General features: G+C 36.1%; 2 protein-coding genes across 13 annotated transcripts in view; one reads left to right on the forward strand and one right to left on the reverse strand.

The window, feature by feature from the left end:
* Positions 1-21,084, forward strand: part of LOC121875913 (matrix metalloproteinase-2-like) — a 106,687-nt gene extending 85,603 nt beyond the window's left edge. For 8 of the 11 annotated variants that reach the window (XM_042380659.1, XM_042380667.1, XM_042380663.1 and 5 more), the window contains 9 exons: positions 6,058-6,154; positions 7,479-7,561; positions 8,051-8,190; positions 8,586-8,753; positions 9,574-9,770; positions 9,917-10,064; positions 10,443-10,599; positions 11,257-11,357; positions 11,533-21,084. In XM_042380659.1, coding sequence (XP_042236593.1) covers positions 6,058-6,154; positions 7,479-7,561; positions 8,051-8,190; positions 8,586-8,753; positions 9,574-9,770; positions 9,917-10,064; positions 10,443-10,599; positions 11,257-11,357; positions 11,533-11,792 — 1,351 coding nt within the window. In that variant the 3' untranslated portion in view covers positions 11,793-21,084. Of the gene's footprint in view, positions 1-693; positions 3,335-4,501; positions 5,126-6,057; positions 6,155-7,478; positions 7,562-8,050; positions 8,191-8,585; positions 8,754-9,573; positions 9,771-9,916; positions 10,065-10,442; positions 10,600-11,256; positions 11,358-11,532 lie in introns of those variants that run through there. The other 3 variants (XM_042380660.1, XM_042380661.1, XM_042380668.1) reach the window with 3 other exon arrangements.
* A 2,040-nt stretch (positions 21,085-23,124) lies between these two features.
* On the reverse strand, positions 23,125-27,262 carry LOC121875911. 2 transcript variants are annotated; one of them, XM_042380653.1, is made up of 2 exons: positions 26,562-27,262; positions 23,125-26,189 (listed from the first exon to the last, which is right to left on the reverse strand). In XM_042380653.1, the coding sequence occupies exons 1-2, from the start codon at positions 26,806-26,808 to the stop codon at positions 24,175-24,177; spliced, it is 2,262 nt and encodes a 753-aa protein (XP_042236587.1). In that variant the 5' UTR covers positions 26,809-27,262; the 3' UTR covers positions 23,125-24,174. The 2 variants fall into 2 exon arrangements, with proteins under 2 accessions (XP_042236587.1, XP_042236588.1); XM_042380654.1 differs by having other exon boundaries at positions 23,125-26,358; positions 26,562-26,691.
* Between the last annotated feature and the right edge of the window lie 261 nt (positions 27,263-27,523).

Below are 27,523 nucleotides of genomic sequence, written 5' to 3' on the forward strand. Positions count from 1 at the left end.
GTGAGACAAGATCGAGTTAAATTAAGAGACAAGAAGAGATGAATAGTTACAGTAGTGTTGGTGGCTGGTGGTGTATACAGTCACGAGTCCCTGATGAGAGAAACAACGCTATATATGGTCTGGTGGAAGCTGGTGACTGTTGGCGACCCCCCCCTGTTGTCCACTGTTAGCGACCCTCTCTCTGTTGTCCACTGTTAGCGACCCCCTCTCTGTTGTCCACTGTTAGCGACCCCTCTGTCCACTGTTACGTTGTCCGACTCGTTAGCGACCTCTGCTGTCCACTGTTAGCGACCCTCAGTTGTCCACCTGTTACGACCCTCGCTGTCCACTGTTACGACCTCTGTTGTCCACTGTTAGCGACCCTCTGTTGTCCACTGTTAGCGACCCTCTGTTGTCCATCCGACTGTTAGCGACCCTCTGTTGTCCACTGTTACACCTCTGTTGTCCACTGTTAGCGACCTCTCTCTGCTGTTGTCCATCTGTTAGCGACCTCTCTGTTGTCTACCGTTAGCGACCCTCTGTTGTCCACTGTTAGCGACCTCTGTTGTCCACTTACTCTGTTGTCCACTGTTATTGTCCACTGTTATGACCCTCTCTGTTGTCCACTGTTAGCGACCCACTCTCTGTTGTCCACTGTTAGCGACCCACTCTCTGTTGTCCACTGTTAGCGACCCCCTCTCTGTTGTCCACTGTTAGCGACCCCCTCTCTGTTGCTTACCATTTATATAATTTTCTTCATTCCTTCACTCCTCTTCAATATGGACATCTCATCGCATTTTCTTCATTAATGGCGAATATAAGACAACTATGTGGATATATTATCTTTTTATGTGTGTACGTATATGTTTTATTTTATATTTTACCATTTTCTTTAGAGTGATGTACTGTAGTCTCCATTATTGTAAAGGGGAGTATTTCCCATTTTCTTTAATACAAAACCGGTTATGACTCATCAATGTAATGGACTAACCTCATCTTATTCACTTTATACTCACCTCTCTCTCTCTCTCTCTCTCTCTCTCTCTCTCTCTCTTGTAATGCGTGTGTACACTTTCCTCAGCGCTCATGGTATATGTATACAGCCACGTACAAGTTCTAGTGATGCGTAAATATAATTCAGAGATATAATGAACTTGATAGAACTGTAACTTGTATATAAACGTGCACTATATTTGAACTTTTATCTGTATTTGAACCTGTACCTGTAATTTTGTCCTGGAAATAAAGTGTTTGGGTGTAAGGCTTAACTAGTCTCAATGGCATGGTTTGGATTTATTTCACATGAATCCTGGACCCAGTTGTTGGCCGTGACGAGCCTTGTGTACTCCAATAAAACAATAAATTACATGTTCTGTATTTATTTAACCCTTATTTACAAAAGAACATGAATATAATAAATAAGTTATTTTTTAGAGGATTATAAATCATTATTAACAAAATGAAGTGAATAAATGAATGAGTTTTGGTGCTCATAAAATTTAATTAGAAATGTCACAGACACCGGAGACTTCTTTCAGTAAATAAACACCTATTTATCATTTACACATGTAAGTATCTAAAAAAAACATTATTGATGTAATAATCTAACAAATTGTGAATAAAATGAAATAAATGGGATGATGTTACGATATATTTTTACAATATTAAGGGAAAAATTCTGCTACAGAGAACGGGAAATTAAATATGATGGGAGACTAAAACAAAGTTAAAAATAATTATTGACATTTTGAAATAAATGTAGATACATTATGAGATGAACTTATGATAGTGACATCTTAATTGAATCCTAAAAAAATTGATAAAACTATTAGATAAATATATTTTAATGAACTTATGGCAGTGATATCGTAACTCCATGCGATAACTGAATATTAATAATATAGATAAATTATATAAAACGGATGTATCTTGCAGTATCACAGCAATTAGTAAAATATATTATCATCAAAATAATTAACAATCTGCAGGGTGCACTATACAGGTATGAAGTTAAAATAATCCCTGTTGTTGTTGTTTTTAGCAATATTTAGCACCATGTTTTTGTTTTCACTATTCTTAACAGGTGAGCCCAATAAATAGCAAGATTAGTATTAGAAGTTGTAGATATTTAATAAATAAATAAATAAATATTAAAAGTATAAATTATGGTAAGAACGTTAAGTAGTAGGAAATGTTTATGTTTTGGGGACAATGTGCAGTACAGTATTGGGAGAGTACCACGAACTGGACTCACAAGGATACACATTAGTACGTACAAACAGGCGTACGTAACACACACGCATACTTCAGCACTACAAGAACACAGACATAAACATCCTTTCAAGCACGTACACTCTCACCTGCACAAACATACACACACCAAGTCGACACGAATACACACAGACAAGGAATTTTAGGCAAACCACGAATACCGGAGTTACCAGGCACAATACACAGTGAACCTACGTACAGAGCTACGCACATGCCAAGTCACACACATACACAGTCAGATAAGCACACAACACATACGCACACACAGTCAAGTAAGCACACATACACACACAAAGGGCCAATCATTAAATGGTGGTGACTGGCGGTGATGACGTCATGACCCAGGCTGGCACCTCTCACAGTGGTAAGAGACACAGGGACACTCAGGCACTGTTACTCACAGCTGCAGGCACTCCCTTGTTAGCTGGGGATCCTGCTGTTCTTAGATGTAAATGATGTCCTTAGCTGTAGATGCTGTTAATTTTAGCTGTAGGTATTGTTGATAGCTATAATTACTGTACTTAGCTGGAAAGTTGGTTAGGTTATGTTGTTGGTTAGTTCGGTTTGTTTAGATTAGGTTACTTAGATTTGGTCAGTTTAGGTTAGTTAGGTTTGGCGAGTTAAGTTTGGTTATGTTGTATTGTTGGTTAGTTAGGTTTTGTTTGATTAGTTGGTTAGGTTAGGTTAGATTAACACTTCCTCTGATATTAAACATTTGAAGACGAGAAACCGTACTAAATACTCTTGTTTCTATTTATAAGATTATTGTATGTGTAATAGATTTAACGGTAAATGGGTATAAATATATATATATGTTAAACGCCTTGTAAGATGCGAAAACAGAATCTATTACCAGATTAAAAAAAACAATCTTACCAACTTCACTACACATACTCATCTTGGAGCTGCCTGTCTGTAACTCGAGTTATTTAATGGAGAAAAGAATATTTATAAACAGTAATAAAATTGTGGAAGTATTCATGTAAACGAAGCATTAGCCTGTTTCTGTGGGTGGCTTATAGTGTGGTGGAGTGCGCATGCGTGTTAAGCGAACTGCGCATCACGGACCACGACCTACAAAACAGTGAGTGTTTGTTATGGTGGACCCTTGTCTTGCCTTGGTTCATCTCTACTATCTGCCATGGGCGCTGACGGTGATAAACAAAGAGTAACCAGATACTCCTCTCACCCAGGCAGGTGTTTTGGCTAATTTAAAATGGTAATTTTTGTAGGACATTTAGGCGGTCATTGTAGACATCAAGAACAGAACTCTACGACCAGGACACACTATGGATATACCATCTTTATTCCACTAAATGAACAATAAGTTAAGGAATTGTGGTGGTTGTTGAGGACAGCTATGGTGTCATGGACTTCAAAACCTGCAAAACGAACCAGTCAAACCCAAATGAACTACCATAACCTACCCAAATTAACCAAATAAACAGTATGCAAATTTAGGTAGGTTAAAACCCATGAAGTTAGCATACAGTACAGTACTATAAAACAATACAATACTCGAATACAACTGTGGGATGCAGGTTGCCCATTAGACACTTGGGGCTCCCGTCTTCATGCCTCCCCCCCCCCTTTTATAATACGTAGATACAGGTACGACAGCCGTATTAACGGACTGTGTTGGTAATAGTTATGTCCGTCATCATGATTGTCTTGTCTGTGTGAAATGTTCGTTAGTCTCAGGAGCTGAACCGTCGTGGCTGAAGGAGGGTTGTGACCCACATCTCCCGTGTTAGTGAGTCACGAGAACTGTATGTGTTTCCTTCCGTTATTCAGGAAACTGTTTCTCATTAATTGATGGAGACAAATATTTCTCTAATGATATTATATTCTTTGTAAATTGTCTGGACTGTTTATCTAATTTAATTATTACTTGCTGAAGGGATCTTTAGCTGTTATATTGAAGAATATATAAGATTTTTGATGAAATTTTGACTATTCCATGTTTTTTAATTATCACATAGGGAAGTGTCTCGTATAAAATTCTTTACTACATCCCCAAGGTCAATGGTCTCTGATATTAGCATATTTTGTGTGGCCCGTGTGACGTTGACCTTGTTTTATGGATCTTTCGTGTGTTATGGGATATACATACAATAAATAAATATATATATATATATATATATATATATATATATATATATATATATATATATATATATATATATATATATATATACTGTATATATATATCGATAATTACTTATAATAAGTTCACAGAGACCAAGAATAACTTTGTAATACTGTATAAGAATCGTTGCAAGAGACCATACGTATTGCTATATAGTCTGTTACGTGCAGCTAGACCACACGGCATTGGAATACAGTTTGTTCTATATGGTTCTTTTATAATCATATAAAAAAAGAGGTAATATGGATAGACTTCATACAAACAACTGGAGCAGGAGGTTGGTGAGCCGATGATTCACTCCTCCGTTTAAGCTTTCAAGATGGTTTGTTTACATTAGACTACACCACCCGCACCCTAATTCCGGGTTGAACGTCTTTTACTAAGTAACTGTTGTCATCAGACTCACATGGTAATATTAACTGTAAAAGTCATATATGGGGAATGCAAACACAAAGCTGTATAGTAAAATGAAATGGTGGTTACTGTACAGCCGTAATAGCTGGACTGCACTCGAGTGAGGTGCCAACGTTTACATTGTCTCCCCATTCACACTCTATTCCTATAATCTTTTAACTGGAATAGTATATCAGATTTAGAGTATCATGATGATTGTGTCTGCCAAGTTTGATTATTATTGTCCTTTCTGCACCTGAGTTATGCTGTAGACTCACATGATTAGAGCCAGTCGGTATTGACCTCTCCATTCCTGGGACCTCATTCGCCTGGGTAATTATTTTAACGTTAAAGCACAGATAACTGTAATTCCTTTAGTGATTTTCCCAATTCTCGTGTTTTTTTTTCCTATTATCGTGATTTCCCTAATTTTCGTGATTTTTTCCCATTTTCGTGATTTTACCCCAATGTTCTTGTTCCTCCTCCCCCCCCCCGTATTTTTTGTGCTAAAGATGATTACATAATGAGGTATAGATATACAGCATATGGATCCAGTCAGCCACTTTGTATATAAACATTAAGGTAACCAAGTCATGTATTCTGTAAACCTACCCTAAAACATCAGCAGGTCACTAGACAATAAAGGACATACAAATTGATGTTGTTATTCGTAGTAATGAATTAAATAAACATCAATTGACCAGGTAATTAAAAGCAAATGCAAGGTAACTTATTAAAGGTAGGTTACAGGGATAAAATAGTTAATGTCTTTTGGGTATTATTATTATATTCTTACTTGTGTAAATTTTGCAATAATAACATCTACATATTCCTAATACTATCCTGTTCTATCTTATTCCATCCTAAGGTAATAGTTAATCATTCGGTAAAATAAGCTGGGGGTGTCTAATGTTCAGTTGATTCATCTTATCTTAACAAACACCAAAAGATTTTCAACAGTATGTTTATTGGATCATTGTTGGCCCCAAATAGCTTTTGTGTTGACCCTGTTGCTCAAGGTCAAAGTGCAGGTGTTCTTTAAAGTCAGTCTGTGTGTATTTATGTAGAATCTTATTATGTCTTCAGGATGAAATATTTTACAGTAACCGATCTTACTGTTTCTGTCAGTAAGGAATAATATTTAACAATGTTGTATTAGTGTACATGATTTACTTACCTAATTTACCTAATGTCACACACACATACATTGAAGAGTAAAGTACATAAATAAACCAAGATTAACATGAGCTTATTTTTTTATGCAGGATCCGAGCCTACCCAACCAGGATCCGGGAGAAGACTGGCCGGACTGACGACCTCACCCGCTGGGAGATACAGAGAGAGTTTAGGCTGGCTACAGAGGTGAGTGACAGTGACTACTTTATAGGGAGAAACAGATGACATACAAAGACACAAATAACTAGATTCAACTACCTGCCAGAGAGAGAGAGAGAGAGAGAGAGAGAGAGAGAGAGAGAGAGAGATCAAACTTCCTGCTAGTGAGAGATAAGGATAGAAAGATAAAAAAAAACCTGGCAATGAGAGACAGGAAGCTACTGTTAAGGAGAATGGTGTTAATAGGTGGAGAGAAAACCAAGTGATAACATTTTTTTTTCATGAAAAGTTATTTGATATTTCCCATTATTTTCACTTCTCCAGTTATAAAGTTGAGAAATAACAATGAATTACGAAAAAAAAAAATCAAGTGTAAATATACTATACTTGTTTTTTTATTTCATGGTCTAGTATTATTTCCAAACTACCAATACAATAGTACGATATTTGTTTCTTGGTGTCTTGCTGAAACTTACTGTCATTGAGGAGTCACAACATTTTCTCTGCCAGTACAGTACATTATATGACACTTGATACTAATACCCTTGCAGCCCTGTAAGTGGTGGTTTGATCTGTTTACGTGTGTTTTGCCTGTCTGTCAACCTTGTGAGTCAGATGGGTGATGTCATTAAGGTTAAACTTAGCATGTGAGTTAAACTTGATATTTTTTGTGTTATCTTTTTGTTGTAATAAGTTTAGTGGTCAAGATTGCACTCAGATAGAAGTGAGGATAGTGAGTGTTTGTCCGAGTGTTGTTAAGCTACATTACAACCATATTCTGGCTTATCTGATGCCTAAAGGAATCATGCACATTACCTGTTGTCCAGTGTTGTAATTTTATTGATTTTCCCATTAAATCTAGTGAATTTATTATGCCATCTGGCAGGGCTAATTGTCAATTTAGCAGGGTTTAAAAGTATCCACAGAAACATAGTAAAATATACTACATTTATTATACTGAAACAACAATATCTTGGTCCTATTCTGGATAATGTTTGGAATGATGACACCAGAACATGTTGCCAAGGTAACCAAGGGCACTAAGTAAATCAAAACAGAACAATTTGTCAATACTGTACTGTACTTGCAGATGAATAGCTGGAAAGTGTTGTATCAAATATAATATATAACTTACATTGGGTTTTACCTGCCTGTTGGACTATGGTGTTAACATGCAAATTATTGAAAGAGAGAGAGAGAGAGAGAAGTTAGGCTTGTTTGGGATTTGAATGTTTACTTTGGTCATTACAAAACTAAACTACAATATACAGGTGAAGATGAGATGTGTGGTCCTCCTTAAAATGCCAAAAAAGAGAATGCTATTAAATTATTGGTAATTTTCATCATTCAGGTTTGGGGTCGAGCTTCTCAACTTCAGTTTATGGAACTTGAACACCAACCTGAGAATGCAGACATCATCATTGACTTCAAAACGTATGTGATGGGTATTTTTTTCCATTTTTCTTTAGTTAGTTATTAAATGTTATATTGCCCTGTCACCTTCGTCATGTTTACTTACAGCATAAACTTAGAGTATACTTATTTACTTTCTTAGTCAGATGTCAGCTTACTAATTGTTCATATAGTCACTTGCCTTTCATTCAAACCCTCAGCAAGTATGAGGCTTGTACGAGCTTGTAAATGTGTTTAAACATACACAAGTGCTGATGCTGGATTATCTTGTGTTATGGTAGATTTCTCCGATATCAAAACACTTTACACCAATTAGCTACTGTATCTTAATGTTGTATGAAATAGTGTTATTAATACAGGGGGTAATTTATTTTAATAAGATTTTATTGCTAAATGAAAAGTACTGGAAGATATTAGAGTTTGATGATCTAAATTAATTTTGGGAGAGTGACATAGAGAGACTTAATACAGTCCTGTCATTGATAAGTTAACATGATTGTTCGTGATCAGGAGCTACCACGGTGATGGGTATCCCTTTGACGGTCCGGGCCGCACCCTAGCACATGCCTTCTACCCTGGCTGGGGTATTGGTGGAGACATGCACTTTGATGATGAAGAACCTTGGCAACAACACAAGGACTCCAACAATAGTGAGTTCTTGTTATATAACTTGTCTGTCACACCACCACCTAAAATAATGATTATAAACAATGAATAGTTTTGCTTATCTTTCATGGATCTCTTACACTGTGATATACATATATCCTTTACTGAACCAATATAAGAAATAATATAAATTTGTATTGTGACTTTTACAGCATTATTATTTGATCAGCATAAGGAGATCCATCATGAAAGGGGTAGTGTATAATACTGTACTATACCTGTACTTTAAGTTCACATAAAAATGTATAAGGTAATAAAAGGGAAATACTGTACAGGTATACTTTACACTACATGTATTAAGTTATTGCTGTAGATGTTTACTGTATATGTGTATTGTATTGTACAATATTACTGACAACTTGTGAATATTTTTCCATAGCTTGGGAGCGAGTGAGTCTTTTCATAACAGCTGCTCATGAACTTGGCCATGCACTTGGTCTCTACCACTCAGATGTCGAAGGAGCCCTCATGAGCCCCTACCTCATCAAGTTCCCCACCACCTTCCGCTTACCTGAAGATGACGTCCGAGGCATTCAGGAGCTGTATGGTGAGTGGTGGAGATTATGCTCATCAGTGTTAGATGGTAATGTGTACAGAACTATTGTTTACAACCATTTAAACATGTATTATTATCTTTTTGTCTAGAATAAATGTGTGCAGATTTTCACAACAAAATTATTATATTTATAAGATAGGTTTATGTGAGGGTTTGCATTAGGCCCACCTCACATAACCCAACTTGGGGGGGGGGGGAGGGGGGGAATGACTTATGTTGATGCTTATTGTGATTCAGTGTATGACTCCTTGTGGAATAAATGTTTTTGCAGTTATCTGCCCATAACTGTGAACCCTATCCTAATAATTATTAAAGGTAATGACTGATTGCTTATAACGAAGTATAACCAATAACTAAGATGGATGTTAGGAATTAATGGAAGTCATTAAATCATCATTCATCAAGTACAGTATACAACTTACCCCATTTATTCTCTGGTGAAAATTTCAGTGTCAAAAGTACAGTACCTGAGAAACTCTACAGAAATCACCCCTTCCATTTTTCTTCTGCAACAGTTTGGTTATCATTATTGTGATATTTAATAATTACTGTATTCATCAAACTTGTTAGAATATGTCAATTTACCAGTAAGAATCTTCCTTGTTCATTTTATGTCCATTATTTCTTTATTGCAAATATTTTTATGCTGTAAAAGAATGGCATCTGTGTAAATCATACACTCTTCTTTTTTTATGAATTTAAGGAAGAACTGAACTAGCAGCATCAGGGGGGACTACAAAAATTATGATTCTCATTGTTGGACTTTAATATAACATGATGGTGATGGAGTTAAACTTTACATTGTTCTCAGGTGTGGATGAAAACTGGCATCAAGAAAGTTATCCGAGCCCGACACCACCGTCAACACCTCGACCAGCGCCCACCAAGCCTCCCGTCACCAAGAAGCCAATTAAACCTCGTAAAAATAAAGGGAAGCCAGACACATGTGATACTAATTATGACTCCATATCTGTGATAAGACGAGAAATATATATATTTAAGGGCAAGGTCAGTGGACTTGAGGCATTAGTTGAGATCTATTGTTAAATATATTTTGTTATATCTGTTGTCATAACTTGTCAAAAGAAAAAGATATGTTTAGTAAAGGAAACAGATAATTTCAATAAGAAACATTTATCTCCTTCTTGTTTCAGTATTTCTGGCGTTTAGATTCAGCTGGAAATTTGAGGCCAAATTACCCTGCTGAGATTACGCGATTCTGGTCAATGCTGCCAAAAAATATAACTCATATTGATGCTGTGTATGAGAGAGCCCACGATGCTAACATTGTGTTCTTCATTGGTGAGTTAATATGTCACAGCTCGTAGAGTTTAGGGAGAACTGTTGAATTATTATTACCATGAAAATACTCATAGATTACAAAATACCTTGCACTGCCAAGGTACTGTAGAAGTTTGGATCTTTACTGTACATGGACACTAGATAAATACCAGTACATAGATATTCAGTCAAATCAAGATACAAGTTTACAGTTGGTCCAGCATATATATACAGTACAGTACAGTATATAGACAGTGCAGGTACATGTATACAGTTAAGCATACATATGGTGAACACAGGTTTACAGTGTACAGAGACCATGGTATACAACCAGTGTACATAAACAGTGCATTCTTGAGTGTGTTACATAATTGCATTTCACTATTCTCTCTTCTGCAGGGGATAAATACTACGTTTGTCTTGGGAACCACCAGCTACTGAAGGTGGGGAGGCTTAAACATCTGGGCTTACCCGAGGACCTGAAGAAGATAGACGCAGCGTTTGTCTGGGGATACAATGGCCGAACTTATTTGTTTGCTGACACAATGTACTGGAGGTAAGTACTGTCTTTCCTTATTGCATGGGATACATAAAATTAAGTTTTGTAGTCATGAGCAATTTAGAATACAAAAAACTTATGCACTAAATGGAGGAGAAAGCCTGTTAATTCATATGTTGAAATATCCAGTATGTAATCATTAAAAGATTTTACTATTATTGTTATCATAATTGTAAATGTTGAAGTAGAATATTGATGTATGTGATCCCATTTTATGGCAGCAAGAGGCGAGTGAGAAATGCACCACTGCCAAGCACCTTGCAGGCATATTCAGTCGAATGTAGTGCTAGCCACTTATTTTGCTTGGCCTAGTAGTCTGTGTGTTGTATCTGCTGGCCCTGTAGGACCCAATTTCTCTTTTCACTGGACTTAATTTGACATACAACACTATACTGGCTTTGGCCAGATGAAATTAGTGTGGTTAGTAGTCATTTGAAATTACCAGGTGGACTAACTTGTAGGCAAAACAAAAATAATCACAAGCCATGTCTTCAGGTAAGGCAATTTAGTCCATAATCTTCTTGAATTTGAAAACTTTCATGTCAGGGTATGAGATTAAATTTTCCAATTAAGATCACATCAGTCAAGGAAGTACAGTATTAGTCATTTTATTATTCATAATGTTCATCATATTTATAAGAACACCATCAACAGGTTTGATGAAACTATACAGCACGTTGAGCTGGATTACCCCCGTGACATGGACATGTGGAGAGGTATTCCTTATGGCATTGATGCTGCCTTCAAATTTAATGGTGGGTACAGTATGTCCTTTTTGTCAAGTTTCACTGACTCGTATAGAGTACTGTACTGTACTGTATATACTTACAGTACTGTAATTATAATGGAAATATCCATACTGTATTGAAAATTTCATAACATTGATTTATTTCCAAGAATTGCATCATCTACTTAATAATTTTTTCCCAGGTACAACATATTTCTTCCAAGGCAAAGTTTTCTGGGAGTTTGATGACTTTCGCATGAGAGTAAAGCCCAAATCTCCCGCACTGTCTGCACCATTCTGGCTGGGTTGTCCCAATGTTGAGAACCCATACTACATGGAGCCATCGGTTAGTAGTAATACAAACTCAGGTCATGTAACATCAAGACCCACAATAGCATCCTATATTACAACAGTATTCCTGCTCTCCTGGGGTATGTCCTGCCTCAGCACCACTGTTCTATGAATATCAGAATACTGTAAATATTAAATGTGATCCAAATCTACAGACCCCACAGAGTTCTCTAGTGATCGTTTTTTAGTAGCTGAAAAATTAACATTATTTAATATAAAAGTTATAGTCTGACATTACTGAAAAGGAGATATAGTAACTAAATACTTGATTGGCATTCAGAATCTTGTGACACCAACTTGAAATGGGGGTCACTTACAGTACTTTCTTGTGTTTACAAAATGCGGTAGTTCTCTGGCTAAATGATTCCTCAGTCTATTATACCTTCAGTCACTCTCAATAGATGACTGTGAACTACCGAAGCAATTATGATAGTTTGGTGAAATTAATATATACCTGGGTACTACCATGTATATTGATTGAAATTTTGGGGGTGTCTTCACTATATTTGAGGAGTGTTAGTGTAGTAGTGTTCTGTATATGGCAAGTACTGTAGTGAGTTTTGTGTAGACAGTCTTTTGTGGATTTTAAAACACAATTTCAAATAAAAAATGAATTAATTTAGTGATATTGTGATATTAATGAGGTATGTGAACAGTTATATGATAGATAATGCCTATGATGGTTTATTGAGTTTACAGAGATAATTAACAATTTTGTGTTTAATGGTCTGCTTCTTCTTGTCCCTGTAGTGATGGGAATAGGTGAACACTGTTACCTGTTCTACTGTTTCCTTTGAAAGTTTTGTGTTGCGAGTGTGAAGACGTCTTTCTGTTGTTGTCACAGTGATGTGACAAGCTTAAAACTTTCTATGATGGCAGTAGTGTTATTATTTTTAGGACCAACTATATGAATGTTATTTTGTTTCATCATTGGTCTAGAGAGAAGATAGTAAAGTATATGATGATCACTGACATAAGGATCTCATTATTTTTCATGCCCAGTTTTCCTATAAGTTTCATTGTCTTATGTACCCCATAAATGATGGTAAAACAATTATACAGTTTACTTAAAGACTCAAGACCTGGAAATTCATAAAAAAGGCACTATAAGGGGTACCGTGGCCACTTGTAGGACAACACTACTACCCATAGCACTTGTGACATTTCAAGCCTTAAGTTTTAGAATACTCATCACTCCCCTTTCTTCACAATAGGTTTATTTTTTAGGTCTGGTACTGTATGTGATTAAGAGATGTCATCAAGAGGCTACACACAACTCTTGCATTTCATATACAGTACAGTACCTGGTAATACTGGAACAAGTGTGGTCTCTGTACTGTTTGAAATTATAAAATAGAATTACTTGCTCTAATACTCTGCTAAAATGAATATGATATAGTGCAAGGCATCGCTTATATATGCTTCTCTTGGTGGCAGCAATATACTGTACATGATGTCTTACAACAATGTACAGGTACCATATACACACTGCCTTACAGAGTGTCATGGAGATCATGTGACTGATTGTGTTAAACAACGTTGTCCTCACTTGTGAGAGACCTTGTACTGTATTTACTTGAGCCTTGCCAAAAGATTATTAGGAATACAGTATATTTCTGTATGTGGGTACTGACTGAAGAAACTTCATGTTTTGATGTGTAAACTGTACACATTTTATCTTTATTGTGCCCTAAAGTTCTCATTGTTTAGAGGCTGTTTATGATGAACGTATCACTGCTGTATTACTAGTCATGTTTACAATAATCCAACTTTTGTCTAATTTATTATTAAGTAAGTGCTCAGCCATTTCTTTCCTTCACCAGTAAATTATCCACAATGTTGGGACCAAGGTCAGCCTCATGTGTCACGGACTATCTTGTTAAGGAAGACGCTTAATGTTCTTTTCTTTTGTCAGTGTTTTGTTGTTGTTATAGTAAAGGGAAGAGGTATATAAATATTTTGGTAGTTTTTAATCAGTGGTAGAAGTACTATAAATGTTTCATTCACTTTCTTAGAATAACAAGTATGATCAGAGTGGCAGGGATGAATATTCTTCTCCACAACTGTCAGTACTGTAACCTGAGTTGGTCAAAGTTGTTACAATTTAAGGGGAAAAATACCATACTGGTCCCATTTATTACATAAGGTTGGGATAACAGATATACCTGGCAACACCGCACAAGTAAGGGCCTGCTGGCAGAAAGAAAACATGGAAAATTTTATGTCGGTTAGTTAGGAAAGGCCGGCTTTTGGCTGACTAATATAGGTAAAAAAATGTTTATGAATCCGTATAAAAATAAGTTGGAATATTAGTGATTCTAATTTAATTTTATATCACACGTTTAGTGGTCGTTGTGTAGCTTAGATCATCATTTAGTTTTATGTTGCCTTTGTGTTTATTTTAGTGTGATACTGTATGTATAATCTTGCCACAGTGATGACTCCTGTAGGAGAACATATGCATAACTACAGGCTGTCTCAAAAAAAAAAAATAATTACACACTGCTTTACAGATAATCCTGGAGATTATGTAAATATTTGTATTACTACAGCAACATTGTCCTCACTTGTTGATGTGGATTGTACATCAACAAGCGAGAACAGTGTTGCTGTTGCAATACAAACATTCTTGTGATCAACATTAAAATCTGTAAGGCATTGTGTATAAATTTTTTGGGGGGACCCTGTATTCCTTAAGCTGACCTTTAAGGTATTTATTAAGCTGTCAGTTTCTGATGGTTATTCTAGACAAATTATTTATTGTTTACAATGTATGTGTTAACAGACTAATACACAAACTGTGTATACGCTGAGTATTTTTGGGGTGTTGCATCAAATGAATAAGGTGTTGGAGTACTGTACTTTTTTATTATGATGAAATATGTATACCACATAGTATCTTGCTTGCATTATGTACATCAAACTATCCATGGAAGATTGTCTGTTTTACCACAATGCACTCAGTGTGTACATATTCCCACATAAATAAATATACAGTTCTGTAATAATACAAATAGTTATCCCTATTGCTTGAGGATGGCCGGCCCTAGGGCCACCTTGGTGTGAATTTGTTTAAGGTGTAGAAGCTGTCGTCAACACAACAACCACACCTACTGTACTGGCTAACCATTACCCCGGAACACGATCCGCAAATGGATTAACATCCAGGTCCCCTGTTCCTGCCTCACAGACAACCTTTTCCCAATACAGTACTGTAGTTTTACTGTAGATTAACCATTATTTCTTTGTTTCCCTTTTTATTTTTATTGTGTATTTTCCCTGTTACCTACTTGCCTGTACATTTTTTTTAAACATAACCGCTCAATTGTATAACGAAGAAATCAACATGCAAACCAACATCTATGATAAAACTATTAAAATATGATCTTATCTAAAGTCTATGTAAAATATTCTTGTACTTGATCATCTCACAGCATTAGTCTCAATACAGTACAAGTAACTGCTAGATAATGTTCCCAAATAGAAATACAGGTAGAATCATTTACTTAAATGAGACACTACAGTACCATACCTCAGTAGATAAGTAGTTTAGACTCATTTCAGCAGCATCCAGTCTTGGGTATGGAAAGGGACTTCTGTTTGTGATGGGTAAAACATTTTATCTTCAACACAGCACAGAATGTAGGGTTCGATGTTAACCCGGGGTCTGGCGTATAACAGTATCTGAAGTACAGGTGTTGTATTAAGTTATGCCTTTTATTACATTTCTTATAACAATACAAAGATTTATAGGCATGTCATATGGATGAAGGTGATTGCGTCCTTGAGAAGATTATAAAAGGATAAAATATAACCATAAGTTAGTAAAGAAGACTGTCCTATAAGAGTGAATGCAAATATGACTAGGTGATAGTCTAGTTGTAGAATTAGGCTCTTAAAGTGAATCGTTTAAGGGTGGTGTGTAGTATGAAGAGATAGGAGGGATAAGGAATAGGTTAATGTCAAGGAGATGTAGGGTGGATGTGAAAGGTTGGAGACAGGAGGTTGGCACAGTGTGGGTTTAGAGAGTTCCTTAAGGTAATGTGGGAGAAGATGATGGAGGGTAGAATGGCAGAAAAACACCTTATTTTATGGTAGGTGCAGATACTTTATTTTCAGAGCAAAAGTGTTATATAATATAGAAGAAAAATCATATCTCACGACCAGGCCAATACCGTCCCGAGTTTGTTAAGTTCTTAATATGTCTGTAGTGTAAATAAGAGAACTTAACTGATATAGGGTTTCCTGATATATATCTGTTGAATATGATAGAATTTTGTCACTGCTAGATTCAGGTCTATCCATTAGCATTATGACACAGAGGAGAGTTGTTTTGGTATACGTTTTACAGGCAGATATGTACTGGAGTATTTTGTTTCTTGTCATATAGAATCAATTTGCCTTTTTCATATACCACACACTGTACTGTATACGCAGGTGATTTTGATACTCCAGTATTTTAACTTTCATCTCATATATCACAAAAATTTTAACTTAATTTTTAAATATGCTAATGATATTTAGTGTTGTGCAACAACTTGCTGTCCTCCATATTCTTGGATTAATGGACTGGTGTGATTTTCAGGTGAATTTTATTTTTAATTCATTAACAAAATATATTAGTTGATCCCCTGGACTTGTCATTTACAGACAATCACAGTTATCACATCACCAACTGTGATTTGAGATTAAATTAACGGTTTTAAGTCGCTAGTGCCTGTGATATATAAAAAAGCATTAACAGTTTCAATGCCCTCTTGCACTGTAGGAATATTTCATCTTGGTGAGTCAATGGTGACTTTGAGTATTTGAATCTTGTTGATAGCTTCTATCTTGTTGTTCACTGACAAGATTCAGTACAGGATGAGTGAGAAATAACCGACACATTTTGTGCATGGTAAACAGAAAATGATAAGTGGAAGCAGCATCAATTGTATTCATGTTTGTCTTGTTGGAAAGAAATTCAGTTTTGAGAAGCAGTATTAGCTTGTATCACTGTGATTGAATGACACTTGCAATGAAAGTGTTATTACAAAAAAATTATATTTGTCATTAGAGAACTTTTGTAACATATCATTACAGAAGTTTGATAATACTGTATCATATTTAATTTCAGGATTTAGATCATATATGAGTCATTTCAAAATATGGGTGTTGGAAGTGTGGTGCTAATTTTGTAAAGACTAATAACAAAAGGTGACGTGCAGCATTAAAGGATATATACCGTGATTAATTAACAGATGACCGTGAAGTAATTAAGATGAGGGGATCATCACGGGAAAACAAAACAAAGGTGACGACAATCAATGAGGTGTGTTGTTGTGACCATGTTTTAAAGACTGATAATGTTCACTTATTTTATGAATGTTGAAAGGTGACAGACAAAAAACTCAACACAGCACTAAATATTGAACCATGTTAGGATGAAAGTTGTGTGTTGTAGCCCCTCTAGTATCAACCCCTCTTGTAGTGATACCCTGATTGAGAGAATTAACCTGCAGCTCGGAAAACTTATTAAAGAGGTATATTTCAGCTTGGGAAACTTATTAAAGAGATAAATTTAACTCTGGGACCTTTTTAATGAATTTATGGAAACTTGGAGATGATAACTGTAACCAGTTAAGTCCTTCTAAAAGTTTTATGTAAAGCAAGTTAGCTATATGGCAGAAATGTGAAATGTTATCTAACTTTGATATTATTCTCAAAAAGGAAAAAAAAATAAAAATTCATGCCCAAACTTCTCCTGCTTAATTATATAAACTTTTTTCCCCAAGCTGGACTTCTGATATCCCTTCCTGTTCAAGATATTGCATTGCTTATATAAAAAGTATTGGTGTTACATAAAGAATTAACATACCCCAAGTACCACAGCTGATCTCCGCAAATTTTGTATATGTAATCTCATTGTTTTATGTAAATATTGTATATGTTTTATTTGTATTACTTTCGTTAACTTCTTTTGTAATACATAGCAGACATTAGTATAGTCATAAAAAAATAGGGCTTGACATTGAACTTTGATTTTATTGTGTATAGGTAAATGGATTTAACCCCCCCCCCCCTCCCTTGTTATAGTACAGTAGTTAAAACAACTATCTGTGCAGGTGGGGGTCGATATGCTCCGAAATTTTACGTGTGACCAGTGACAGCCCTCATATACCAAAATTTATCATCCATGGTCTTGTATTGTTTCCCACAAAGTATGCACAGATAGTTGTTTTAGCTACTGTACAGTATGTATATACAGGGTGTCCTTAATGCTTGGTGTAGAAATAAATTGTCGTCTGGTCATTATTTATATATTTTCCAAAAACAGAAAGTGTATACTGTACTGGGTATCATGTGAGTTTCTTTAACAAGTTATACTAAACCTTCATGTATAGTGCCTTCCATCATTATCGGTTAATAAGTGATTGTTGATGATTCAAAACAATGACAGATATTGCTGTGACGTAATCACCAATCCACGTTTTAATTAATTACTTTCCCGTTTTTTTTTTGCGATCAGGAGTTGTCTTCAAGTATAGTATTCCCCAGAGTTAAAATTTAAAGAAGACAGATCACCTGAGTCATTCTACCATCCTGCGAGTGTCTCAACCAGGGAAATGTACACACTAAAAAGAAAGAAAACAGAACCAAGTTGCAATGATATAAATGCCCCAGGTATCTGTAAACTCATAAAGAGCATGTACTGTACTAATAAGATTAAATTATTTCCACCCAAACAACTAAACCAGAAAAGTTCTTTGAAACCTTCAGGAGTTAGAGTTCACAATCTGTAGACCCTGTTGCGTGACAAACGGATGGAATACTTTAATTCAGGATGGTCCCTTCCACATAATTATTGGATTTCATAAAGATTAAGCGTCAGTCATCCCTGAACACCTTGTGCTGTACATACAACGGAACTCCTAGTAAACATTGCTGATGATTTACCCAATGACTGCATTTTTGACACTGACCACCTTTTCTCTTGTTACTATACCAGTACTGTGTAGTATTTCTTATGTGTTTGAGGCCCTTATGATTACCTGTGTAGTACATTCATTATCACAGTTTCAGGATTCACAAATGTAAGATTATGGTACATTCTCAAAAAAAAAAAATATATATATATATTTATTTACTGATAGCATTTAGCTTTAAAATGGGGCACCTGTCTCTACCTTAGCAGTGCATTAAGGATTATTGTAATTAAACTGTACAGTAGAAAAATATGACCCCATATTGGGTATACATCTTGTAAGTTCACATACAGTATTGGTAATAGTACAGTATTTATACACTGTGCAGTACCAGCAAAAGTTAGTGTTCATCAATTTAATCTCAATATCACAGTTCTCTTGTATATTTTGTGTAACAGCTTGGTAGTCATAAGGGAAACTTAACAGTCATTACAGAAGTACAGTACAGTACCGTACCTTGTTTAAGTTCATCTTCTTGCTTGTTCCTTATATGTATTTTGAGAGATACAAGGTGCAGGCATATAATTTTCTTTGTACATTTTATATTTAATATGTACCAGAAGTAATGTTATTTTTAATTAATGTCAGAATGCAAGCAACCCCCCCCCCACCCCCCTATATGGTAACCTACCCTGATAACTTACCATAAACAATTAGACATCTCAATGTCAAGCTCTACAACACCATTAAAAATGTGAAATACATTCACTTAACTGAATTGTAAGACACAGCAATCACTGCCTTTATTTTAGTTAAAACTTATCATAGAATCTGTGTGAGGAATATTATATTTGTCACATATATGTGCACCATCAGCTTGCAAGGGTGACAAGCTACAGCTATAGCTTTAAGTTTATGTCGAAAATGGTGATGAAGATGTAGCATTCTTTTGTTTTTTATAATGCTTGAGTGTTTGCTTCCTCTGCAGTATCAAGGATTATATATATTGTGATTTTTTTATGAAATATAAGAGTTATACTCATGAACACATTAACCTGATCATTGTGACTGATACAGGAAGCTGTTGATAATATCCTCGTATTGTATTATATTCTGTGCCCGGTACAGGTACTACTGTGGTGTGGAGAAACTTCTTGCATACATTAGATGTTACATCATTTTAAATATTCTCGGTGTACTTTTATATATAAATACTGTACTGCTGATTTTTAACCATCATGGCACTCATAGTCTTCATGTATATGTAATGTTATATACAACAGTTCAAAAGGATTTAGTTTGATGAGTATGCTTATAATTTAGGCAGCTCAGGGTTATGCCTATTGTGAGTGACAAAAAATTTGTATACCCAGACCTTTGGATCCTGGGCCAGAGGTCTGTTTTTCTGTGCCTGAAATTCTAGGTGGCAGTAATATTTTGTTAAGACTGTAGGTGATGCACAGTACTAAGCAACTTGAGTCATTTAATAGCTTCAATAAGTTAGGTCTACCATTTTATGAACTTGCACCAAATGTCAGGCATATAGTGGATACTAGGAGGGCAGTTGAGGTGACAAATGTATCTTGCTTTGACCGATGCATTCCACCTCACAAAGGTCATGATCACAATCTTTTAAAGGTGGACCAGGTACAGTCACCCAAAAAAGTTCTGTCGCGAACCACAAACCCCGAAGCAGTAGACACTGATACATTATTCTGTCCAAAAATGCTTCGGATTTAAGAGTCTGAATCTCGGGGTTCATGGTTCGCGACAGGACTTTTTTTGGTGACTGTACACCAGGTGTCCTCTGAACTCTGCTGTAGGTAATACTGTAATGTGTTGTAATATACATCTTTGGTTTATATGATATTATCTTGTTTTATAAAGATAATTTCCTGCTATACAAAACAGTGCTAACAAAACTGCATGTAGCAGAGAAGGGCACTGACCAAGGAACTTAATTTCACTCATTTGAAATACCCTGTTCAAAAGTATTTATTGTACCACCAAAGCTAATAATTGTTACTAAATGCTGTTTTAAAGTTGCCAGTTGACAGTAATAAAGGAAAATTTATTCTCTTGACTAAATAAATATGATTATATTAAGAGATGCCAAGTGTTGCAATATACCAACACTTCACGATGTCACACTAATGTACAGTTAGATGGCTGATGGCAGAGTCTTCAGGCCGAGAGTTTTATGTGTCCCAGGAGTATCAGTAATTATTTAAAGCAGCGTCAAGAGGCTAGAGGATTATAATAGTTGTGACCAAATGATATTGGTTATTTTGGCTGTTTGTAGGAATTATGCAACTTTATAATAATATTGTACTGTAAATCTTTGGTTCTGTACAGGGAAGCAAAAGTGCAGTTTGTATATTTTGTGTTTCTTATTATTTAATCATACTTTTGCATTTTTTGCTGAGGTTATTCCACAATTGCTTATTTGATACTTATGTATATAGTAGGTACATGTATGAATAAACAATTCCTGTCCCATCTCTGTGTTTTCTTTCATTCAGGATATACCAAGAGTACTGTAATAAGACCCATAGCAACGTGCCCCACCATAACATTCGGGTGCAGTCAACTCCAAAAGTCCATTTTCCTTTTCTCCTGAACCATGAACCCGAAGCAGTAGACAGAGTCATTATTTTGCCCATAAATGCTTCAGATTCAAGAGTCTGAATCTCAGGGTTCGTGTTTCAGAGGGAGAGACAAACATGGCAACAAGGACTTCAAGCTAGAGTGAGTGTTATGCTACTTTCACAACACCAGGTAGGTTAGGCAACTTGTGTTTACTATGTAGAAAAACTTAGCTGCATTCATTACACCACAAATTCCAAAATACCTGGAAAAATAATCACAAAGGAAAAATCAACTCCGGCTTGATGGTTCAGTAGAGGCGGTACAGTATAGATAAATCTCACTTTTTTTTACACTGGTTAAAACAAAACTACAAGAGTACTTAGCCCTAATTTTCCCTTATATACATGCTCAGTATGGTGCCAATTACTTAAGACAAGGAAGTGTGGTAAACAGTACACTGATCCATGTGAGATATGTTTAGCTGTGACTGTAAGGTGCCACTGATATACAGTAGCTACAGTGATCATTTCATCACTTACTTGCCATTCAGGTGGTTGGTTGGTCTGTTCTTTGTTATGACCTTTATTGTCCTGTGTTAGTACAAGAAGCCAGAGTACTGTACTTGGAGAAAACCTAACCTGGGGATTATACTCAAAACACTTCGTAACTTACAATATTGGTGACCTTTTAACCAACTTACAGTATTTAAATTTACAAACTGCTTATAATATTGTAAATCCCCCATACACAAAACTATTTTACAACATTGTCAGGGCACTGTAACTCAGATGGAAACATTGTAACTCAAATAGAAACATTGTAACTCAAATGGAAACATTGTAAAGTCATCATGCTAACCAGTTGGTCAATCACAGTTTAGGTAAAAGTGGAGGAGATTGTTAGCACCAGAAGGACTTAATGGAATTGCACCAAATTTTCAGATGTTGTTTGGATGACACCAAGTCATAATACTGAGATGACAACATTGTAGAATTTTTTTTTATCATACCCTTTGACCATAAATGACTTATTAGTGAGCAGGGCATGAAATAAGAGGGAAATAATGGGGTAAAAACACTGCAAACAGTGATATGGCAGTAATTTCACATCTAAATGCTTCGTAGGTGAAGAAAATAAAATATTTACCATAATTATGGCACTTTTGGGCGTGTTTATTGCAACTTATAATAGATTGAATTCGTTCAGTTTTTCTAGAGGTGTTTGGATGATAGTAAGAACATTGAAATAACAAAGCATAGGTTAGGTCAGGTTCTAATAGGTTCTGTGCATTCTCGTTCCCATTTTCATGTACAGTATCATGCAAATAATATCTCTAGAAATTTTGGTTCAATTCCATAAGTAATTTATGGTGCTAACTACAGTATCTCCTCCACCTTTACTGAAGTTTAAATAGCTGAAGACGGAAGACCCAGCTCTCGAAAGACACCCAAATTTTCAGATGGAGAGGTTTTAGGTACTGTATTTTCTGCAGTATTCTCTGATAAAACAGCTTTAATGGGGGTTTGTCATAGCTTGGTAGGCATATTCTATTTATGTAATCTGAAAATATGCAAGCTATATAATTATGTAAGGGCTTTATTCCATTACAAGAACTCCGAAGGGCCTGTAAGTTACGGCCTCCAGATGTAATGCGTGACGTTACAATATGGCAGTTATAATTTTTTTGGAGTATCGCTACACAGGGGACTTCCAACCTCCTGAGTCAGCTGGGAGATACCATACTGTGAATCCTTTTGAGTATCCAGCTCTTTTTTCATCTTACCTGGGTTAGGAATTGAACCCAGGACTTACAGTAGTGAGTGATATGTGCATTATTGGCTTAACACTGTATCACCAACACCACCAATACAGTAATACTTATTTGCTTAAGATAACAGTGGAAGCAAAATAAAGTACCTGTACAGTATAAGTAAATGAGAAGATAGTTACTGATATGCAGGCAGATATTTATTCAGTAAAATTGTAATATAAGTTCACACTGCTTTAACAAGTACATATGTGCAAATATACAAACAATAGTAAAAAAGTAAATAAATTTGACCTTGGATAACCCCAGACAGTCATTAAAAGCTTATTTTCATTGGGGTCCTTTGTGGAAACTAAACAATAAAAAAAAAAAACCTAAAAATTAGACATATTTGTAACAAAATGTACCAAGCACTACACTGTATGTAGGTGAATTATTTCTACAATATAATGTTCTTAAGTCAGTACTGTACAGTATATTACAAAAAATCACTCTCTTGCCATAGCTTCACCAGCACTGTATTTTCTAATTTTAATTCTGAATCATTTGATATTACAGTACTAATGGATTTAACAAACAGGTACAGTAGTTAGATAAATTGCAATAGTCCTTTATAGGTGAAACAAGAAAGTGCTTTTTGTTTGACAACATACACCAGGTACCATAAAACAATATTGCTCTTAGTGCATTGCTGGTTCAGATCCTCATCCTTATAATGTGTGTTCAAGATATCCTGGACACAAACAATAACAATATTAAAAACATGATTTAACCTCAGCTTCTATGCTCTACTTGCCACACTTATTATGTCCAATGTTTCTAAAACTTTGTGAATGACATGATCTCTTGCATCCATATCCAACTTGCTTTGAATTTGTAATTTAATTTATAGAATGCATTAAGGAAGAACTTTGATAAACAGGAACTAGTCCAAGCATTACTGCATGAGAGCTAAGCATTGGGTCCTTTGAGCCTCAGCTAGAAGGCACTGGACTTTTCTATGATCTCATGAAGATTAAGAACTCCAGTGTATGTTAAATGTTTAGGGTTAGGTTTGGTTAAGTTACAATATGGTGTTTAATCATAAAGTGAATTATGTTGGGATTCTTAATCTTCAAGGCTCTCATCAATATAGACATTTTACCCAAGCAATGGTTCTCATTACTAAAATATTTACAATGACTGTATTGCTCTAGATAAGTAGTTGAGGGTAATCTGACGGGTACAGAGCATCATTGTGCCATATATTTATCTACCTGAGCACACACAGCTCTTTGTAAGATATTAGAAACAATACATAGAACACTATCTGACTTATAACTGCCTCCATCTGCACCACTGTAATTGAAAATGGAAGTAACTCCGGCAAACTCGTGATCATCTGGCACAGTATTTTTGCTAATGGAGAGATTAATTAAATGTGTTAAAGGAGTTTTTAATCCAGAGGCACCATCCCTGAAAAACCTGGCCGGGTTATCATCCAGACCTGTGCTTTTGTAGAGATCTAATTTATTTAGCTCTTCTAACACAAAGTCCTCTGACACAGTATGGAGTTCAAGACTGTTTGGAGTGGTTCCTTTTTTTAGATGACAGGATTTAGAAGTATCTGTGTCCTGACTGTCATTCTGTGAGGCAATATGTAATTTACTGACTAATATTGGGGCATCTGTTGTATTATAGGAGTTCAAATACTTTCGTACTTCAGATGCATCATGACAGATTTCATTATGAATATTTAGCACTATGTTAGAATGGTCTTTTGGCTTGTGGCTGTATCCAAGGGCTTCTAGCTGTTGCCAGAGTGTTTTGGGATTATTTTCCTGTTCCTCACTCTTACTGTTCATACTATATTCTTCCTTTGCTCGCTTTATATCTCTCTGTACTTTATTTTTAACCCTACAAAATTCTCTACGTAACTCTTCATCATGTCGATGTTGTTTTACCTTATAGAAGAGCTCGTTTTTGTATCGGACTGATTCTAATATCTCAGTCGTCATCCAAGGTTCAGTCCTAGCTTTTATTCTGGTATCCTGTAATGGCACTACATCGTCCAGAACACCGATAAAAATAGTTCCGAATTTCTCCCAAGCCATGTTTACCTCCATGCAGTGTGTCACTTGTGACCAATCAATATTTTGTAATTTATTTTGGAATATTTCTTTACTATAATTCCTCATGGATCTCATTTTGATGACCTTGTGCTGTCCTATTTTTTCTCTAATTTTTTTCCTACAGCAGTAAGTGATAAAGTGGTCATTAAGTCCTATAGGGATGACACTTGCCTGACTGATTTTGTCTTGGCTGCTACATATTACATGGTCTAGTATGGTGGCTGAGACCTTTGATCCCACGGTCGAGGAGTTGATTAGCTGTTTATAACCGTTTTTATCTAGGGTTTGTTTATACCTTTCATATGACCCATTACCTTCTTGTCCATAACAAATATTAAAGTCACCTTGTATTATTGTTTCACAGTCAGGACTAATTTTAGATAATATTCTGTCAAAGTGTTCCAAAAACTGACCATCATAAGGTGAGCGGAAGAATGCACCAACCAGTATTGGCTTTGTTTTAGGTAACAATATTTCCAGCCATAAGCCCTCAAGATGATTATCAATTAAGTCTGATCTCAGGTTATAAGTCAAGTCATTTCTTATATAAACACACACACCACCTCCATATTTGTTCCTGTCAAGACGTTCTAAACTGTAACCTTCAATTCCAATCTGTTCATCTGTGACAGACTCATCCAGCCATGACTCTGAGATGGAAAATACAGCAGCATTGGTTTTAAACAAGAGAATTTTAATTTCCGGCATCTTACGAAACAATGCTCTGATATTTATGTGCACAAAATGCAGTCCCCTATTCTTAAAACACTCAAAGGCATCATTTTTACTGTTATTTGGTGCAGATTTGTGATATTTTACACATACATTACAGACAACTTCAACACCACGAGACATTATCTTGCCACGTTCCTCCTTGGTCATGGTGCTGCGGCTACATCCTACGTGCATCCATTTCTCACACAAACTACACTTTATGGCAGGGCTTTGACTACACACCCCCATTCTACAATAAATACAAAGGTCCTGAGGCTGTCTACCTGCTTGTTGTGTTACCTTATTGGTGTAGTTTTGGTGACGGGTGGCCAGTGGCACGGCTGCTGGTGACGGCTGATGCTCATCCATCCTCGATGATGCTGGGTTGGCAGATGACGACCGATGATCACCCTTCCTCCATGCTGTTGAGTTGATGGGTGATGGTTGATATTCACTTACCAGCACTGATGTTGGGCTGGTGGGTGATGGGCGATGTTGACCCTTCCCCCATGATGTTGGTAAGGTAAGTGGTAACTGGAGGTCATCTGTCCATGATGATGTGGTGGATGGATGCTGGTGATGAGATGGATGCTGGTGATGAGACGGATGCTGCTGTTCAATGATGCCATTATAATGGTTCTCCTTTAGGTGTAGTAATATTGTCATGGTGGAGTGACCACTGCAGGGTGATAATCTGATTGTCTCTACACAGTCGGCGTAATATTCATGGTAGATATTTATATTGACATTAAAACTATTAGCTAATGCTTGAGGGACGTGATCACCACACTTACTGTTATACTCGTCCATTAGAGTTGCTCCTCGTAGATAATAGTCACTGTAGGTAGTCGTTTCTTCACATAGTCTTTTCTTGACATATTCAAGATCTAGCTTACGCCCACTCTGTACTTGACTGTTATAAGATGTCAAGAAGGAGTGGAGGAGACACAGACCATCATCTAGTTCTGGAGAAGGTTGAATTAGCCACCTGTTGTAGTGAAGTAATGACGACAAACTGTATCTTTCCTGGGAAGCCTCCATCTAGGCACTGGTGGTGTGTGTATCATGTGGGTGATCTTCAAGTAGTGGCACTGAAGAACGCAGGGCGATTTTCACGTAGTAATACCAGGATGTCGTCGCCGTGTGCTATGGTGGTTATAGCTGGGAGTATGAGGCAGTTAAACTTCTCCCGGGTGTGGAGGAGGGATAGAGAGCCACCCACGCGGGGATTGCTTTGGGTGTGGCGCTGTTGTCGGATCTGCCTGAAATATATGCGTTTTTTGTGATTCCTGATGTACTTCTCTAATACGCCTGTCAGACTTTATTCAGTAGATAGTTATTTCGTGTCAATGTTCCAAACGTGTGAGCACAAACAGGAAGTCGAGTGTAGATTCGACAGGATATGGCAGCAATGGTGGCACTGTTTGGGGCTTGTGCCAGTGAATTTCAAATTATTTTCTTGAAACATACTTCATAAATCAGGTAGTTTGAATTTAAATTTCACTTGAAAGTTGACCGTGTGTACTACATCAGTGCATAATGAAGGATTTCAAATTCTTTGTTTACATGTGATTACTTAATTCTTTGGTAACATTACTCAATGAAGTTATCAGGTGAACAAGATATACCGGTATATATTTATTCATTAAGATCATTAATTTCACATCGATTCAGCAAATATTAACTCCAATTAACCAAGGATAGCCCAAGAAAGATATTAAATTTTATATATTTCTATCTTTGTACACTGAATACC

This window comes from Homarus americanus, unplaced genomic scaffold (genome assembly GCF_018991925.1).
Source record: "Homarus americanus isolate GMGI-L3 unplaced genomic scaffold, GMGI_Hamer_2.0 scaffold14730, whole genome shotgun sequence".
Taxonomy (NCBI): domain Eukaryota; kingdom Metazoa; phylum Arthropoda; class Malacostraca; order Decapoda; family Nephropidae; genus Homarus; species Homarus americanus.

Excerpts from the sequence above, each read along its gene's own strand:
- LOC121875911 (XM_042380653.1), bottom strand. The coding sequence starts at position 26,808 with ATGGAGGCTTCCCAGGAAAGATACAGTTTGTCGTCATTACTTCACTAC. Across the intron at positions 26,190-26,561 it reads TCTAATGGACGAGTATAACA|CATGGAGGAAGGGTGATCAT; the intron begins GTAAGTGTGGTG and ends TCAACTCAACAG.